The 20,624-nt window shown below is 41.1% G+C and overlaps 1 protein-coding gene across 1 annotated transcript in view; it reads right to left on the bottom strand.

Moving 5' to 3' along the window:
- PGM2 (phosphoglucomutase 2) overlaps positions 1–20,274 on the bottom strand; it is a 30,992-nt gene extending 10,718 nt beyond the window's left edge. Inside the window, exons 1-11 of the mRNA XM_036908453.2 lie at positions 20,120–20,274; positions 15,437–15,604; positions 12,062–12,168; positions 9,007–9,091; positions 7,094–7,177; positions 6,794–6,987; positions 4,980–5,169; positions 4,168–4,265; positions 2,812–2,992; positions 2,631–2,724; positions 491–620 (exon numbers count right to left, since the gene is read on the bottom strand). Coding sequence (XP_036764348.2) covers positions 491–620; positions 2,631–2,724; positions 2,812–2,992; positions 4,168–4,265; positions 4,980–5,169; positions 6,794–6,987; positions 7,094–7,177; positions 9,007–9,091; positions 12,062–12,168; positions 15,437–15,604; positions 20,120–20,170 — 1,382 coding nt within the window. The 5' untranslated portion in view covers positions 20,171–20,274. The remainder of the gene's footprint in view (positions 1–490; positions 621–2,630; positions 2,725–2,811; positions 2,993–4,167; positions 4,266–4,979; positions 5,170–6,793; positions 6,988–7,093; positions 7,178–9,006; positions 9,092–12,061; positions 12,169–15,436; positions 15,605–20,119) is intronic.
- Positions 20,275–20,624: the final 350 nt, after the last annotated feature.

The raw sequence follows: 20,624 nt of genomic DNA, 5'->3' as shown, positions 1-20,624 counted from the left end.
AATAAATAAGCATGACTATCTTCAAAGGAGTAATTTAGCATAAACAAGAGAGCAACTTAACCTAGGGATTGCTAAACTGATGCCTGGCCTCCAGGCTGCACTTGTTAAGTACAAGTTTTATTGCAACATAGTCACACCACACCCATTACTTTATGTATTGTCTCTGGCTGCTTTTTGTATAGAGTTAAGTAATTACTATAAAAACTAGATGTTTTGTGAATATATTTTATCTTTTTTGACCTCAGACACTAAAAACCATATTCTTCAATTAGCCATTTTTGCAAACCAGTGATCTCCTTTGTTAAGGATTAATGTAATCACAAACGGTAATTACTGTTAAGTAATTAAGTACCAAAAGGAAAAGGTGATCTCTTAGTTTTCTAAGAAATTCACAAAGAGCATTAGAAAGTGTATTAGTATCTCACACACAGGAACACAGTATAGCATTTAAAAACATTGCTTCAATTAACCAGAATCAGTAGAAACTTACTCAACATAAATGGTCTTTAGCTGCTGAGACAAAGACAAATTCTTGGTTGCTAGAAAGCTGGCCAACTCCGCGCTTATGACAGCAGCACTGACTCCATCTTTGTCCAGAACAAAAGGGCAGCACATGTATCCTGCAGAAACATGTGTCATCCACACACCGTTAGGAATGGGATCTTCCATAGTGTGTGTGCACATACCTATTTACATGTCACACAGGAGGTTGTATGGTAGGACTATGTGGATGCTCCTCACTCACCACTATTATACTTAGGAATCTAGCCCAGTGCCCAGTGCATAGCAGTTCTTCAAGAAGTATTTGTTGAAAAACCTGTCAGGAGATCCTCCCTCCTGGACAAAAGTTGTTCATTCCCCTGGTGCAGCCCGAATCTCTCCAGCTCACACAAAACTGTTTCCAATCATTCTACTCAATGCTTATTGTCTTCTCTGAATCCCAGTAGTTCTTGTGAGTTATATTATTCACCTTGACAGCTAGCCTGTACTCTTTTGGATAGATGCTAAGCAGGTCTACATAAACCACTCTAGGGTAAGGTCAGAGTTACCCATTTTTTTCAGAGTCACTGCATAATTGATATGCAACAAGCATTTGATAAACACATATAAGAAAATCTTTTTTTTTAAAAATACAAAACTATAGAAAGACAAGAATCCCAATTTTGACACAAAAGAGCAAGAGCCGAGCGAATGCACTTGATTGGTGAGTTAAATGATATGCATGTGTCTGTGCTCTGGGAAATGTACCGATAAATCAGAGTAAGTATAATGTCTAACAGCTTTTACTGAGCAGATTGTTAAAATATCCCCAGCACAAGCATCTGAATTTCAAGTCTCTGTAGCCAGTTCTCCTTTCTGCTCAACTCATATTGACAATTTAAGATAATTGTTTTTTTTTTAAATTTTTTTTTATTGCCCTTGTCTAGCTTGGATTAACACATAGTCTACAGGCACACACCTGATCATCTACATTTGCTCTCTTACAACACTAAACTATGTTTTCTACGTTTATCTTGTATCTACCTACCACTTCAGCATTTTATTAAAAATAATAATAATAAAGAGAGAAATGTGGTATCCACATATAAATCAAGTATAAAAATCAAATGAATATTCATATTTGAACTGATTGTTTATAGTTCATAATGCATGAGCAAAACCGAAAGTTTCTGTGATGACTGCCCTTGTACTGTTCACCATGTAACTTATTCACTATGTAAGAATTTGTTCTCCATGTAAGAATTTGTTCATTATGCTTCAGAAGATTGGAGACTGACGAGAATTAGGCTTGGGGTGGATTAATGATTGTGCATTGAGCACTGACTCCCCTATACAGAATTTTATTGTTGTTAACAACCATTTGATCAATAAATATGAGAGATGCCCTCACAAAAAAACAAAAACAAACAAACAAACAAAAAGAACACATTTCCAATTGTAAAATAAATAAGTAACCGGGATGTAATGTATAGCATAAGGAATATAGTCAAAATATTGTAACAACTTTGTATGGTGATAGCTGGTACCTAGAATTATCGTGTATATAAATGTTGAATCACTGTGTTGTACCTGAAACGAATGTAATACTGTGTGTCAACTACCCTTCAATAAAAAATAATTATCTACAAAAAAAAAATAATAATAATTGTTTTTTAGTCATTCTGGCTGGACATGCAGTCATCCTTTCCGGTGACAATCACTCTGATCAAAGCACCACAATGGTATCTTCCCCTTTCATCTGGACAGACCTCTGCATTTTTAAGGGAAAGTGAACTATGTTAGGCCTGGATTTCAACATCACAGTTGAGGAAATACCACAGTTCCCCAAATATGTGGATTCTTAAACCACAGGTATCCATCTGCAGAACATCACTGTTTTCAGTCATCTGGGGAAAGGGTTCACTTTCTTCCATTAATGGCTTTGTACTTTGTGAACTATTCTTTCTAGCTGAAAAAAATCTGGGATGCCAACTTTGCAGTAAGACAATTCAATGCTCTTTGGGCATCACAGAAGCAAAGCAAACTGCGTGCTCCTGCTTCAATGTTAATCTTTTGAACCCAAATCCAAATCTTTTCCCATTTATTTGCAATCTATATATTAACTAATTCTATGATCATCATTATCTTACCGATAGCTTCTTCAAATGCAAATAAGACATTTTTCCCCTGGTCTATTAGCTGTTTGGCTCGGTTTCCCATCCACTTAAAGCCAGTTAATGTTTCCTAAAGGGATAATCCAAAACAGAAAGAAATACCTTAGACCTTTCACAGAACAAAAGAAATTTAAGAGCAAGTCTCGCAACCCCTTACCTCAAAGTGAAAGCCCTCCTTTAAGGCAATGGCCTGCAAGATTTTGGAGGAGACGGTGCTGGACAACATGTATGTGTCTTTGAGGGCACTGTGATCTTGGTTCTTTCCTTTCCAAGAAGTAAAGAGCCACCAGCCCAAGAGAGCCCCCAGCTCATTGCCCGAAAACACTCTCCATTCACCACTGAAAGAAAAAACAACCTATGTACTACAGTGATCTTAACAGACACTGGAAGTTGCTAGAACAGGACAATTAAGGCAAACAAGGCTCTAAGTGGTTTCTGCAAGACTGTCCTTGTTATTTTTTGCTTAAATAAATGGTTAGAAATGTGACTGTGACTTTACAAACATGTGAGCAGCTACCATGTCTCAGTTTGCCTAGGCAAGCATCTTATCTTTGAAGACTGTATAAAATGTTAATGATGACCTATGATGCTTTCACCTTAGTCTTTGGCAAATGCTTTGGTTTTAAACATATCAGAAATGTGCTGGTAACATCCCCTCAAGTTATTATGGTTTGTGTGTTCAATTTTTGGTCTGCTCAGTATTGCTGATCTGAGAGGGCAAGAGCTTAGCATTCCCTAGATCAAGCTCGGCACTAAAACGGTCGGGACACTGGAGCACAGGTATGTGATTTCTCTCCTCCTCTGCAGTCCAGGCGACTAGAGGCACTTCTCACACTGCAGCATGCACCACCCTCATTTAACTTCCTAAAAGCTGGTAATGAACTGAACCTGTTTCATCATAATCTAAAACCCTGACCCTGTGGCACCACATCACTGCCCCCGAAACATCAAATATGCTGTTTGACACCCAAACTGCTGGGACCCTGCCTACCTGTCGACTTTTGCCTCCACTCACCCACTCCTTCTCTCACCAACACTGTGACCTCACCAACACAGATTTGTCTTAAACACCATATCAGCACCTGTAGGCTGCTCTCTGGTCTGCGCAACCTCAATGCAACATTTCCTTAGCACTGCAGCTCCTTACCCAACCCTTCGCCAGACACCAGACTGTGAAGCCAGCACCAAACCAAGCACTCTGCCCTCGTCGGGCACCGGGTCATTAATTATAATAAAATCAATGACAAAATGAGAGAAGGTAACAGATAACCATTTCAATTCCAAATACATACTGGGCTTGTTTACTGTGCCTTCTGCGGGCCAAACAAGTGGCTCCCAGATCAGCAACGTGCTGCATGTTAGGGGTTCAGTGACAGGAGATTCAGGGAGATGATCATTTGCAAAATAAATGGGAAATGTTTCCAAATAGGCCCGATCTCCTCAGGGACATTTTACTGCTCAATATGTCACCCTTTATATTTTCTATTAGATTGTTAATCACCATTAGTTGTACCTGTCTTGCTTCTCTGCCACAGCAAGTCTATCAGCATCTGGGTCATTTGCCAAAATGATTTTGGCCTTGATTTTGTCAGCCAAAGCAAAAGATAAAGTCTGAAAAAGAGTAGGAAAAAAGAACATTTCAATCAAGAATTGAGCATATCCCAGGCTTTAAAAACATGCAGTTCCTTAAGAACTAAAAGAAGACTTTCCCCAAACTAAGTCTGCATTTTATTTCTAGAACTGGTCTTGGTGGGTCTTGTATTACTTTCTAAGCCAGAGGTCAGACAATGGGAGCCTCAGCACGTGAACCACACCTACTCATGGGACGCGCCCCACATCTCAGCATGGATGTCGCTGGACTGGTATTTCCAGGCCTCATACACAATACTATCAACCTCACACACCAAAATAAGCCAACTCTCTGAATATCAATGTTGCCCTAACCTTTAAAAAGGGTAAAGGAGCCATAATTTATATAACACTTCTTCGTATCAGAAAAATGACAAGGAATAAAAATCATGTTTTTAAATAAAAATTTTAAAAATTGCTCCATTCTAATACCATTTGTTCCTTTTTGGCATTAAGAAAGCACAGCAAATTAAATTCAGATTTAATTAATTAAATGTAATTGAAAACATTTAGATTTCAGCTCTCACATCCTGAGGTTAAGCTACCTAATTTGAAAGTTCCTTTAAGATGTGGGTGACTAATAAAAATATTTCTCATGATGAAATTGTTTTTGTTCAATACAAGGAAAACATTTTAGTTGATAGTAATAATTTTGGATATAAAAGGTAAATTTTATAATAAAAAAGATTAGGTTACCAAGACACCTTTACCCTCTTCGGGATTTGGGTATTTCACGGTTGGGAACTCGGGATCAGGATCTTTCTGTTCGGGCACAGCCTCAGGAGGCATGAAGTCAAAAGCCTGGAAAGCCAACTGCACAAACTCGTGCCCCACACCATGGACAGAGGTGTGCACGAACTTCACCTTGGTCTCCCTGTTCACACTCCTGGAATCACATACATCATGGGAAAGAATAAAATATTCATATATGGCTTTCAAAACTGGAAGGTTTCAAAAATAGCAAGGAACCAGAGTCCTAAGAATATGAGAAATGTAGTAAGAATATGTAAGACAATGGAATATCCTTCTAATTCCATTAAAAAATAAAGACAAAAATTACTCTCTCCCAAATATACACCCCATTGTCAATGTATTCAAGTTTTAAATTTTACTCTGCAGTTATTTCCAGTAAGTGTGATTCTTTTCAGAGTTTATTTTATGCCACAGCTTTCACACAGAGTGCGTAAAAGAAACAAGCCGAGGCTCAGGTCCTGGGAGAGAAGCCCAACTGGCCCAGTGGGTGCCCAGCACGTGGTGCCAGCTCCAGGGCTCCTGGTCCTCATTAGCTTCAGAACGATTTCAAAACGTCCCCTTTCACAAATGTGGTGGGACATCCCACACATGGATGTGGAAAAAAATAAAATATTTTCTTTGTCAAGTAACAATCCTGTTTGGCAAATTGACCTGATATAGGGACTTCACGTAAAATAACAATAAACATCAAAAGTTCAAGTTGCAGAAAGGTAAATATAAGACTTAAACAAATTCCAGTGTTCTGACTGTTAGAATCTTAGATTACTGTCCATTGCTTTTCAGAAAGGAATAAATGCATGAGGTCATCTCTTAAAACAAGCATATCCTCGAAATAAAATGCATGGAAAAATGAATATGCAAGATTAGTGAGAACAAATCTGGTAAAATATCTCTCAGGTATTAAAGTGAATTATAAAGCTGTCATAAATAGAGCATAGTAGATATAAAAAGGCAGATTAAAGGAAAAAAACAGAATCCTGAAGTTGACCCAATTTGAAATGGGAAATGTGAGAAGCAATAAGGCTTAGATATGCTCTGATGTCTGAATTTAATTTCTGGGGCTCTACGCCTTACAAACTATGTGACTACTGCTTATTTGCTTACCCTCTCTGTGTCACAGTTTTCTCATCCATAGAATGGTAATATACCAGAATCTATTCTCAGCATTACAGTGAGATTAAAATGAGATTAATTAGTATAAGCAAAGGACCTATAGCATATAGCAGTTATCTAGTATATAATAAGTGCCCTCTTAGTGTTAGAAATTGTTTGATAAAGATGTTTCCAATTAGTCAAAAAAAGGAGAGATTCTTCAATGTAATGTGTTAGTATAACCACAAAACTTAAAAAAAAAAACACCTAAATCTGCTTTCCTAGTTCATGCCTCATATGAAATTAAAAATCATCAGTCACTCAAAAGATCTAGATATTTCAAAATGTAAATATGCAAGTCCTAAAAAAAAGCAGGGGGATTTTTTAAAAAAAGCAATCTTGATGTAGAGTCTTCTTATATATGACACAACACTTAGAAGTTGTAAATTAAAAGACCAATAAACAGTACCAGTTATTACAAATGTTCAGCAAAAAATTTCAATGACAAAGTCCAAAGGTAACAACAGAAGGGAAACAATATTTAAAATAAATGAAGACTGGCAGCTACAGTATATGTACCACTTGAAGAGAAAAACTTGATGAAAGCTGATAGAATATGGATGAATCACATTAACTCACTTGAGATAAGTGTATGATCCACTTACCTGTGAAAACAGTATTTTTTAAGGTCTTCAAAGTAGCTCTTACTGATGGAAGCACTTGGGTCATGAAGAAGTGGACTGCCATTAATTAAAGAATCATCCCACGCTTGGGGCCATGGCTCTAGATTTTCTTCAATAGCTTGAGAAATCCCTTTATCATGAGGAGAGATGATCTGAGCTCCATTAGCCCAGTAGACCTGGAGAACACAGGAACATATCCAGATGGTTTATGGTTAATGGAGTAAAGGCACCAGCTACCTATAAAGTAAATGTATAGGAGTGTGGACAGAAAAAGTAAAATACCTTATAACCATTATCCTGCTTTGGATTGTGAGAGGCAGTGATCATGATTCCAGCACAAAGTTTCAAATGTGAGACTGTGTAGGGCTGTAATAGCAGGAAACAAGAACAGTTTCAAACACAAAAATTAGATATATTTAACATGTCTACTGTACATTATTTATAACAACTTGTTCTCTTTTAATAAATATAACAGATAAATATCATAATGTATCATTCAATATTTTTGTGTCACACCCTAGTAGAATATACTTTTAGAGCTAACTCACTGCTAAAATCCTGGGATGTATACCTGAATAAGACAGGTGAGTGGAATATAGCCAACAATATCGTAATATCTTTGTATGGTGACAGATGGTAAGTACACGTATCGTGGTGAGCATTTTGTCATGTAAGTAATTATTACATCACTATGTTGTACACCTGAAACCAATATAATATTGTATATCAATTATACTTCAATTTAAGAAATTAATTTTTTTTAAAGGTATTTTCCTAGGTGCCTTCTCCTTATTTTGTCTTCTACTTGTTAGAGCTAGAAAACTCCCAAGCAAAGGTCTAATCCTCTATTTCACATTCTTTTAAGCCTTATACTTGAGTCAGAAGCCTATGATTCGGTTTATTCCCTCTAATTGCTTTTTCTTCTCTTTTCCCCCCATTTGCTTTTAAGGAACAGGTTGAGCAAAATGTTAAGGAAATTGAGAGTGCTCTTACAGCCTGCTCATTAAACTCCCCCTCCAGGGTTTAATTTATTTGTATTCTTACTTAGCTCCAACTTTACAAGACTACCCAAAATGGGGAGAGGGGCAGGCTTATGCCCCCGATGAGTTACTGTACACAGGCAACCTGAGACTAACCATCTGTCCCCTCCACCCACCCACCTAGAAACACTGCAGCTGTTTGTCCCCTTAGGAGCTATTTCAAATCCCGTTGGTGTCCGGGAGCAAAGAAAAGGGAAGAACCACTCCACGGCATTGGAAAATCATCATGAGATACTCATCTAATTCACATCTGATAGAAAAATAATAGCAATGAACACACATAGTACAGAATACCAAGGATTCCTGAACATGTGGCAATTTTTCAATCCAACAGTGAAACCTGAGCTACATTTGGATATGCCATTGAGTGTCTACTGGGTTGCTGACTATCTAGGAAGTGTCGCATCTACTTGTCAATACACTGGAGACAATCTAGGAAGCGTTACATCTATCTGTCAGTGCACTGGGGACACTCAACACAAAACTAGAGGAACTTACTCCTCTATATATACACTGTCATCTCTACTTGATGTAACTGCATTTGAATTAAGTTTTTGGTTTAATTTGTAAAAACACATATTCTTAGCATCTGGCCCCACTCTTATAGGCTCTGTCTACTTTAAAGCAACAGCTGTCATAGTGCCTATGGTCCTTCTCTTAAAATTTTGCTACACTAAAGATTTGATAAAAATCTTACTAAAACATGCCAGCCATTCCTCCTATCCTGACACAGAGCGTATTTAGAATGAAACATTTGTATAAAAAGCTGGTGCACCAACTTGTCAGAAATATTTATGGTAAGCCACTTGAGGTTTGAGGTGAATTCAGATTCATACCCAAGAAGTTTAGCTGGGAAAAAGTACAAACCAAATGAAAAAAAATAACATACAAACAAATCAAAGATGTGCCAACTAGCTAAAACATCCTTTGAATGCTAACAAAAGGAGAATTGCACTTAAAAAAAAATCAATTCTGATGAATTATAAGTTGAATAAAAGAGAAATATTGTAAGGATGTGGGAGGAAACATTCACAAAGAGGAGAGAGAGTGCCTGACAAACACCAAGGAACTCTTCTGTCTTCCAAACACTAAAATTCAGCCATGTCCCATCACTGATACTGTGATAGGATATCATAAAAGGAAATGGTTACTTACCACAAAGGGGGTGGGGGTTATGCCAGAAAAGAGGTACACAGGAATCCCCTGAGTGATAAATGTGGTTGCAGCGAGCCGGGCAAATCTGGGGAAGAAAAGGAAAGGAAAGTCGTCAGGACAGTGGGCGACAGTCAAGAAGGAAATGAACACTGACAGCTTCCTTAGGTTGAGTATAGCAGCCAGATCATGGAAAACGTTTATTGTATTTCCACTGGCACAGAGCATTAAAGCTGGAGGAATCTGAGGAGTCATCTTATTCCACTTCTTTGTTTTACAGAAATAGGACTAAAGGCAGGAAAGGCCAGGCAACTTGTCCCATGTCCATCAGCCACAGAGCAGCCGAGCCAGGCCTGAATAGAAGTCTTTCAACTCTGTCTCAGTGGTTCTCAGCCAGTTTTGCCCCCATGGGATATCTGAAATGTCTGGAGACATTTTCGGTTATCACTGTGGGGTGGAGACAAGGTGCTATTGGCAACTAGAGGCCATGGGTGCTGCCGAATACCCTACAGTGCAGTCCCTAACAGCAGATAATTATCCAGCCCACTATGAAGTCACATGTCAACAGTGCAAGTGGCTGAGGAAGTCTAGTCTAAAGCCATGTCAATCCTATATACATCATGCAGACTAGAAGGTGACTAGATGTTGTCTTATATGAAATGGAAAACATACTAGCATATGTATGTGGGTATGTGATTTTATATATATATATGTATGTGTGCATATGACATATATATGTATATGACATAAGTCCATCTTGGCTCCAGCTCTTAAAAGAAGACTTAAATCTCCCACACTGACAGTTTCTCAACTTCCACAGTGACTGGCTTAGGGCAGGACACAGACAACGGCACCACATCTTCATACTTGCAGTAAAATACTTTACCACAGTAACTGCAGTTTATTTCCCAAGAACATTACACTCTCACAGGATTTAACAACCAGATATATATTTTCTCTGTCTTCAAGTATTTCTTGAGCACTAGCTTTATGCAACATTACTCTGAGAGCTGGCTGGGGCCAAAGAGGAGATCTCTGTACTTTAACAACTCAAGCATTAAAATTCCTAGGATCAGTAGTGATACAAAAATGATTTTGACAGCATTAAAAAAAAAAGGTGGAAAAGTAAAAAATATTGACGTAACAACAATTTTAATAAAAGCCTGAATTATATCCAAACTCGTTCACTGGAAGACACTGAAGTCACTTTCACCCTCATGTTCATCACGTGTTCAGCCAGACCTTAAAGGCTCCTTGTGAAAGTGGGCAAATGTGTATGATCACAAACTAAGTCACAAATGTGCACAAGAAAGAGTCTCTGTCTTCTCTGCATAGGCCTGAGTTATTGCTATACTCAACACCAATTATTTAAAATTAGAAGATTAAAAAATTAATAAACATTTACTTAGGTAAAATACTGAGACTGCAATAGTTTCCAACTCTTTAAGAAGATTCCTTTTACTCATCATGAATGTTTTACCATGAACTGATTTAAAATTCACATCACAACCTCTGAATGTCTTGGACGCGTAGGCAACAGACAGCACACAGAGGTCTACTCCATACCATCAAACTCTGAGACTTGCTTGAACCATAAGCTCAAACAGAATCAGTAACATCAGCCCCACTTTAAGGAAATGATACGGCTCCAAAGCTAGATGAGGAAATACCTGTACAATGTTAACATATCCATAGGATGTGTCAACTAGAAGCAGGGTAGTGAGCCTAATCTGAAGAAGTTTGAGAAACTAGAGGCACACCTAGCCGTGTATATATGCACTATGCATGCTCTGGCTGGAGGATCTGACCTGTCCCTGGGGGCAGTAAGGCAGGCTTATCATCTCATTCTAATTGTAAATTCGCTGACTGAGAACTGACAAACTGATAATCTGGTTTATACTACATCACTCTCCCATGAAGGTAGTTTATGTGTATCTATCCTGACAGCTCAATCTTCTCTCTTGCTCTGTTGACAAAAATCACATTTTTGAGCCTGCAGCTGGAACACCAAAAATTTTATGTCACCCTGTGTTGATCCTGGGGTCTAATGTCATCTAGTCTTTTGCCCAGCCCACGCTCCCTTCCTCACAGCCACACATTTGTTCCCATCAATGCCTCTCTCAGATTAGAAGCTCCTGATAGGCAAAGATTAGGACTTTATGAACACTTCCATCACTATATAGAGGTAGTAGACTTTTCATTAATATTAAATATTTATTTTTCCAATCTAAGAAATTACTAATATTTATACTCTGGAGTGATAAAAAAAAGTCCATCATAAGAAAAAGTGTTCAAGTAAAAAAGAGGGTCACATAAATGATTAATAAGAGTAGAGGCTGGCAAACTACAGCTCATTTTGTAAATACTTTTATGGGAGCACCGCCATGCCCACTGGCTATGGCTCCGTGTTTCGTGCTCCATGGCAGAATTGGTAGTTGTGACAGGCTGTATGGCCCACGTTGTATTAAGATGTTTACTACTTCTCCTTTATAGAGAAAAAGTTTGCAGATAACTGGTATGCTTATTTTGTCTCCTTCGCTCACTTTATAATCTTAGAGCACAGAGGTAAAAGTACATTACTTACAAGTTATTGTGAGGATTGAAAAGTAAACAACTATGTGCCTGGCTCATTTTCAGCACTCAAATGATTGCTGCTATTACTAGCACACCCCCACCCCCACCATCATCACCATATGCCTATAGCGACACGGGAGTCCCGCTGCTTTGGGAATGTTACAAGAATGAAGCTTGAAATGGGCATTCAAGTATGTGAAGGTGCTCATGTGGCTTGTGAAGGGTGGAAGAAAAAAATTACATAAGTGTAAGAAAGTGAAAGAGAGAAATAATACTGCCACTTAAAAAAATTTATTTCATTTAGATAGGTATTAAATTCAAAATTGCCTACATAATTTTAACCCATAGAACTAGAATTCTTGAAAGTTGCAAATGGAACATACTCATCATTTTTATAGTTCATTAGTGTAACTGACAATGTACTGATAAAAAATAAAACCATAAAATACACTCAAAAAAATATTTTTTAAACATCTTTAAATACCTTTTGCTGCTGCCTCCACTTGGTGGATGAGCTCGAGCATCAAAGCTTATCACGACACCTCTTCGCTTCACATCACCAAATTCCTTTTCCAGGTATCGGCAAAATCCCTAAAATATACCCCGTGGATAAAAAGAGTATGCTGTATATGTTTAAGCACATCATACGCAAATTGAACAATATCACAAATTGTTCAACTTTTCTCTACTTTCACAAGAGAACATTGTAGCAGACAGAGGGGAAATCCCACGTAACTAAACAAACTGAACAGCAAGAAAATAACAGCTCTGTTTGTCTATCTATATGTATCAGGTACTGTGTTGTATACTTAGTATCTATTATCTATGACCCCAGATCAACTTTGCTGAGGAACCCCACTTTACAGACCCACTTTAAAGACAGGAAAACTAAGGTGCAGGGAGGCTTGCGCAGATATCTGAGTAGCAGAGTCTGGATTTGTGCCTAGGTCTGGTTAGAGGTGGTTCAATGTGGGCGTTAAAAGCACACAGAATCTGGTTTTGTACCTACTCTGCTACCTACTAGCAAATGATAAATTTCTTTCTCTCTCAGTGCTTGTTTCCTCTTCTGTAAAACAGGAATAACAATACTTTCACGAGAGTTTTTAGGTGTTAAATGAGTCACTTAATCAAACGTGCAAAGTGCTGAGAATCCCACACAAGTTAGTCTTATGCATTTACCTTTATGGGCGTTGTTTAATCAGTTTCCTTCAAAACCTATACTCTTTCAACTTTTTTCCATAAAAGTGTCTTAACTCTTAACATTGTGGTCTGTTATTTAAGTGCTCCAGCGTAGGCTAAATGATCACTTTGGAGTGATGGGAATTGTGGAGGCAATTACCCCAAGGGGTAGCCGATTGAATAAGATGGTCTCTTGCCAAGGGGTTTCAGCCCCAGACAAGTTCACTATGGATTCAATGTGACCAAAGAAATGATAGTAAAATGTTCTTGGGGTGAAAGGCTTATACCCAACTTTATTTCCAGTGGCAGGTCAGTCATTAAAACCCCATTCACTCAGAGCAAGTCTGCACGCAGCAAGCTGGTCTCTGCCTCTGGGCCCCTCTGCCTGCACAGCCTTCCTCTGGGCCCCTCTGCCTGCACAGCCATCTCTGGGCCTCTGTCCTTGGCACTGCAGGCACTCCAGCCTCTGCTCTGCTCTCCTGCAGCCTTGCATCCGTGCCACCGTGTTGCCCAGAGCACTTGCCAGGGCTCTTTATATAGAGTCAATAACGATGCATTGACCACACGTATGCAGTGAGCTAGCTGACCAGCGCCAGGTGAGAATCCTGGACCCAGGAACCTTCACTTTACCCACAGATGGCCTTTATAGAATCGATTCATCTTAGGTGCATAGGACTCTCAGCACAAGGTCTATGCCCAGAAGAGACCAATTCTCCTCGGGGAGAGGATGTGTAAGAGGTCCTAGGATCTCTCTGGGGATAGATTTAATCATCCCTAGAAACCAGATGTAGATGAACACAGGAGAAAAGGCTCCAGGTTCACCTAGAATTCCTTAGGGTCCCCTAACAATGAGGCCTAATAGGAGGTGTGACCAACTGGACTTTCCAAATATGGTCAGGCCAATATATCCCATCCCACGTGCACCTCTAACGTGACATTGATGTTCCTACATTGAGAGGTTGGTATCTATGTGCCCCCTCCTTGAATATGAGTAGCCTTATTGACTCACTTTCAACAATGAGAATATACTAGAAGTAAGAGATTTATTTGACTTTCAAGGCTAAGATCATAACAAGTTAATACAGCTTCCAGTTGGCACACACACTCTCTCTGGATGCTCTCCCTTGGAACCCACGAACCATGTTGTAAGGAAGCTCAGGCCACATGTGGTGTTCCAGCCCCAGCTACAATCTTAGCCAACAGTCAGAAGTAACTGCAGGCCTGTGAGTGAAACAGGTGATTCCAGCCTCCAAGCTAGCTCAGGTGATACCAAATGCAGCAGAGATGAGTTCTCCCTACTGAGTTCTACCCAACAAATTTGTAAGCAAAATGAATGTGAATATTGTTTAAAACCAGTACGTTTTGGGTGACCTGTTACACAGCCCTAGTAACCGGAGCAGAGGGTGACTTACCCAGCAGCACAATTCCATGTTACCCATCAACCAGAATGGGATTCCCAGGCTTTCTCCATTCTAAGCCTTCTCTCCAAAAAGATCTCAGGGAGCCCTACTGTTTAACAGGAATTTGTAGCCAGTGGTTCCCATGGCAAGGTTCTATACCTTTTTCAAGATTTCCTTTAGATTTTCTCTCATACATGCTCAGCTCTGCATTTTAGGCTGGGAGGTATATGTAAGGTACACATTATCATCACTACTCAGATTTTCTAGCCTTTTTTCCAGAATTAAGTGTAAGTAGTTTAAGAACCAGAATCATCTTTCTACTTCATTCCCCTTATAAATGGAACTCCGGATACTTGGCAGTGACTCTTCTGTTTTGTCAAAGACTTCATCTCTGTTTCTGAAAGTTGGGTCTAGACTCTGACAGTAACATTCACAAATGTAGGCAACAGAACTCGGCAATCACTTCCACCTATACTATAAACTAAAACTAAATAGAATTGGCTCTTGGTTATTCTGGAGGTTAGAAAGGAGTTTCAATGCCTGAGTCTGTACAACCATACACAAAAATGGCCAGACCATAACAGGCAGGTCAGCTTGGTGGATCTGCACTGGAATGAAAGTGCCAACGCCATGAAGAAATCTGTCTGTTTCAGTCATTATTATATCCACAAAGCCTGGCACATAGTAGGTACTCAGTAAGTCTCTGTTAAATGAATGAATGAGTGAATGCCTACATGAGTTTTGAAACAAGTGCTGCTTCACAGGCTGCCTAAGCCTTGCTTTAGGGAGTAAATGTGTGACTCCCTATGATGAGGTAAACCCCCAAGACCCAGCTGCAGTGAAAACAATTAGGCCTGTCAAATACAGGAGCAGCCTGTGGTTAAATTAATTAAACAAGGAGGCCATTAGACTGAGGTGGCTTGAATGCCTTAGTAGCCACTTTAGCAAACCAAAACCCAAGCCTATAAATGCCCTAAGGTTAAGAAATCAAAACCTAAGGACAACCAATCACAAACAGCCAACTAGCCTTTCCCCCATCAACAGCTTCTCCTGTAGCCAATCTCTTCATTTCCTTGCTTTGCTTCCACCTGGCTTCTGCCTCTTTTCTACAGATGTCTCTCCCCAAGCTCTTGTCAGGAGAGTTCCTATTCACTTCCAGTTTTGTAATACCCAATCTGAATAGATTTTTTGCTAATAAATTCTTAAAATTGTTAACTTGCCTCTGTTTATCTTTTAACACTGGGGATATGTTGAGAATAAGAAATATAAAAATGTAGTACCTGTGTAGTCTGGATGATGGTCAAGTCGTTCATATGTGAAAATCCCACTCCCATAGCAGCTCGAAGACCTGCTGTCCCAAACTCCATTCGAGCCCCAAAACATTTCTGTAGTTCTTCTTTATTACCTTCTGCAATTAGTTGTTTCACAGACTCCAAAGTTAAAGGATTCTGCAAAACAGAAATGTACACACCAGATACTGGTGAATAACAGAGTGAAAATCTGAAATATAGAAGAATTCCAAACAATTCTAACCTATATAAGAATGATACATACATACATATATGTATATATATATAATATATTTGAAAAGCCTATGCTTATGTATAGGCTTTTCAAATTTCTGATGCTTTTGAAATTTGAAATATGAGGTAAGGTTTTTAAAATTATAATGCATGACATTGTGGTATAGGAAGAAACACATATTTACTTTTTTATTCCTGGTTCCTGGCACAGACCTTCTAAAACCCTTAGGATTTCCTGAGTGACAGGGTAAGAAGAGCATCTTCTGTAATTCCTAATAACCCCCTTTCATCCCACCTGAGTTCATGCTCATAGTGACTCTAGGAGGATGGGGGGCTGGTTGTCAGAGGAACCACCAGGTGATTAGAGAGTTGGAACTTTCAGACCCACCCCCTGACCTCCAGGGAGGGGAGGGAGCTGGAGATTAGGTTCCATCACCAAAGGCAAATGATTTAATCAATCACTAGGTAACTGATGCCTTCAGAAAACCCCAGACAATGGGGTTCTGAGAGCTTCTGGATTGAAGAACATGTGGAGATGCGAGGAGAGCGGAGATCCTAGAGGGCATGGAAACTTTCCCCATGCCTTATCCTACGCATCTCTTCCATCTGGCTATTCCTGAGTTGTGTACTTAATAATAAAAGTGGTAATGGTAAGGAAAAGGTTTTCCTGGGTTCTCTGAGATGTTCTACAAAATTATCAAACCCAAGAAAGGGGATCACAAGAACCTCTAATTTATCACTGTTTAATCAGAAGTTCAGGTGCCAACCTGGACTTTCAATTGGCATCTGAAGTTGGGGTAGTCTTGTGGAACTGAGCCCTTAAGCTGGGGGATCTGCATTAACTCCAGGTAGTTAGCGTCAGAACTGATTTCAACTGTAGGACACGCAGTTCGCATTCACAGATAATTGTTAAATAGGATGGTGTGGAAAACTCACACATTTGTGTCTGGAGTGTTGTGAGTAGAAGGAAACATTTTTTTTCCCTTATAATATGAGTATTATTTTCTTTCCCAAATATTATTACTTTACCAAGGTAGGCACTTCTGTATAAGCAGAATAAATATATAGATTTTGGAGTCTAACACCCAGAATGGGATCCCAGTCACACCATCACTTACCAACTCTATGTGTTTCGGCAGATTATTTAGCTTCTTGAATTCGTAGTTTCCTTATTTGTAAAATGAGAACAGTCTAGAACCTCCCTTAGAAGGTGGTTTTGAGGTACTTTATATTAAATTAACATAAAACATCTTTGCCTGGCACTTTGTTGTAATAAAAAGTTCATTATCTTCCCTAGCATCTTCAAATTTTCCAAGTGATGAGATTATACAATATAAATTAAAAGCCTTATTTTTGTAGTGTTTTATAATTTGTACCATGCTTCACATACCTGGTCAAATATCAATCTTGCAATGACTGCCAGAGGCTGGCAAATAACAAAAACCTCATTTTATAGATGAGGAAGCCTCAGAGAGTCAGTGACTGGCTTAAATTGTGTGATAAGCATTGACCTATTACATTTCTACTACATCACTGCTTCAAACAGAACTCATACGAATCATTTAAGTTCATTTCAAATTGCCCTATTTTCTTTGTATCACAGCTACAGAAAATGTTAAGAATGAAGAATAAGGACAAACATATTAATTTCATATCAGGCTTTTACATTAAGAATTCTGAGAACCAATAAAGTATTTTATCTTACAGGGATCATCCAACTAGATGAACATGCAGGCAATAAATGCCACATAATTAAACTCTGAGATGCTATTGCAATAAAACCTTGGCTTTCTGGAATTAAGCCCACAGTTCTAGATTGTTGCACCGTGGAATCAAGTTAAAACCCCTCTTCTCTGGTTGAAAGAATCAAGGAAAGCCCCACCTTTTGATTAAAAGCAATAAACTTATCACTGAGCACAACCTGACCAATGAGACTGTCAGTTTCCCTCAAGGAAGGGCTCAGATCTGGAACATAAAAGAAGTTCAACAAATATTTGCTGAATGAATAAGAAAAACAGCCGGTGATTCTCTCATTCACAGTGTAGGTCTGGATAATCCCAATTGGACTTTGATATATATAAAAGAACAAAATAGCCTGATGGAAACCTAAGGAGGCAGAGATTTAAAAAAAAGATAAGAGGGCAGCAGAGATCCGAATCAGCCATGGGCATCACCAAAGCTGACAGCAGAGAAAAAACCGGGATGAAGGCAGATTGGAAATGCAGAGGATACCACCCTCGTGCAGGAATGGGACCAAGGGCTGCCATGCTTTTAGCTGGCAGCAAGTTCTCTGCTTAGTGTCTGCTTCAAATCAAAGAAGAAACAGAGAGAAAAGAGCAAGAGGAGTAGTAGAAAATTAAAACTAACAGGGAATAATATCCCCTGGCTTGTACCCTGGGAGGTACTACCTCTCTATATAGAGATACAGCATATTGTGGCAAGTAGGCTTTTAATTCCTCAAAGAGAAAGTTGTATGGAAAAGTGCATTACCACCTATGACTTTAAAAGAATTCTACATAGTCCAAGTTACTAAGATATTAAAATGGAAACATTTTCCTTCCCTTAAGACTTATAAGGCTGTCTTTCCAGGAAAAGAAAAGGAACTGCCACTGGCATCCGGTAAGGACCATGCAGACAGTTCATGTGCTGGGGCCAGAGGGTAAAGAGGAAGACCTGGTCCCTGCTGACCGGGCTTGCAATCTCCTTCATTAATTCATCAAATATTTAAGGTATCTACTCTGACTAGAGCACTGTGTCAGGCCCTATAAACCATGGAAGTTTGTGAAGGAGTGAACACGGGAATGATTATATAATTTTCTGAGGCCCAGTGCAAAATGAAAATGTGGGTCCTCTAGTTCAACAGCTTTTAAGAATTTCAAGACAGGGCAGCAGAGCGTTAAACCAAATGTTGTGCCCTTCTAGGAAAACGGGTCCTGTGCCACCAAACGGATCTCATGCCTTTGAAGTCAGCCCCAGGGGCAGACATTAAACAAATAAACCTAGAAACAAGTTTTTGTTTTGCTTTGTTTTTTTTGACCAATTGCAGTATGACCAAGAGCTATGAAGGGAAAAAACAAGATGTTTGGAGAGACAGTATTAGGAAGGCCTCTCTGCATACGTTCCATGTACGTCCAGACCGGAAACATGAGTAACAACATGAGGAACAAGTTCAGCAGAAGAGGGCAGAAAGGAATCTTCTGGGAAAACAAACAGCATGCCCACAGGAACAAGCAAGGAGTGAAAGGCTCGAGAACGAGAATCAAGCTGGAAGGGTGAAGAGGGTGATGTCCGGAGCTGGCTCCCTGACTCCTAGGTGTGCTGTGGTCACACACACGACACATACTAGGAGTGCAGTGTCCAAGGGGTTCCCTCTCATCTTCTCAGCCTGGTCGGAGGCCTGAGGAAGACGCCTGAACAGGCAGGCCCTATCAAGAACCTAGGAGAGGTGGATGGGAATGCTGCTCTGCCAAGTTCCCAGGGGCAGAAGGGGTTGGTTGGACGGAACGAGGTGGATCGAGGTGGATCAGTGCGGATGCACAGCCGACTGCTGAGGATAAGCCCGGGGTCTGAGTGACAGGGAGTGCGCGCCACAGTCAGACCACACCCCCAGGGTCAGCCGAGTTCAGATCCGTCCCGGCTCACTCTCCTTACTCCGGAACTTGTAGCCCCGCCCAAGCGGACGGCCGGCTTTGTCCCGGGACCAGCTTTCCCGGACAAACTCCAAATCCGCCACTTGCCCGCCGGACCCAAGGAGGCCTGGCCGCCACCTCTTCCTCCATCTTCCCGTGTGTGATGAGAAAAACAATTTCTGAGAAAAACAACTTTTTTCCTGACTTGCTGCCTAGGCATTTTACAGTATTATCACCCAGCTTCCACGCATAAGGATTCCGTAGAGAAACTCCCGCTTTGCCTTCCCCGGGCATCTTTTAAAATAACCACTTAGAGTCAAGCCCGGACACAGCGTCCTCGCCACCAACCACCTTACAAGTAGGTATTGGCGGCCCTGCTCTGCTGCTCCGGGCGACCTGGGGCCCAGCACCGCCCTCCCCTGCTCACTGCCGCCCACCCCTTCAGCAATCTGAAGGTGGCAGGTCTGGTGACTGTACTTCCTTTGTGTGGATGTGCTGAAACTGCGCCTTTAGTCAGAAGGACCTTGTGGGTTTCACCTCCCCAACCGAGCTCGGATGCTGCGGGCGTCACCTGCCACCCCCCCGTGGGTGGCCCGAGCTTCCTCAGTGCACAGGTCACAATCTGCACATCCTCACTTTCAGACCCCAGCCCGGCTTCTCCAGCCCGAGGGACCCGGGCCGGGCAGCCGGGGAGGCGCGAGGGAAAGGAGCGCCGGCACCGGCACCCACCGCAGGAAAGGCTGCGCGGCGCCGGAGGGGCGGGCGGAGGATCCGCGCCGCCACCGGCTCCCAGGCCCCCCAGGCCGCTCACCTTGTCCCACCGCAGCCACCGCGCCGTCTCCTGCTCCAGCCGGGCGTCCATGCCGGGGCCGCTGCCACCAGTGCGGGAGGCGGCGAGGTCGCCCTTCCGCAGGGCGGGGAGAGGCGGAGGCGGGGCGGAGGGCAGCGGCTACCGAGCCTGTGGCGTTCCGGAGCGAAACGCCGAGCTCCGCCCGCCCTCACGCCTCCGGGAGCGGACCAGGCCGCCTCTGCGGGCAGGTGGGCAGAGGGTCGGCGGCGCGGGCGGGGGGCAGGGGACCCCGGGCAGGGAGGTGGGGAGGGGACTGCTGAGACCTGGCACGTGAGAAACGTGTACGTCATCCCTGGAAGATCCCCAGGTCACCCCCATTCACACAACAGCTGTTGATTGAGTTCTAGCTGCGCCAGGCACCGTGGCAGGTGCTGGGATCCAAGCATGAGTAAACTCAGGAGCCTAAAAATTAGGTAGAAATTCCGAGGGTCAAGGATAACGGAGAAAAATATTGAGAAAGAAGCAC

Source organism: Manis pentadactyla, chromosome 5 (genome assembly GCF_030020395.1).
Source record: "Manis pentadactyla isolate mManPen7 chromosome 5, mManPen7.hap1, whole genome shotgun sequence".
Classification (NCBI taxonomy): domain Eukaryota; kingdom Metazoa; phylum Chordata; class Mammalia; order Pholidota; family Manidae; genus Manis; species Manis pentadactyla.
This window is presented reverse-complemented; position numbering and strand designations above follow the sequence as displayed.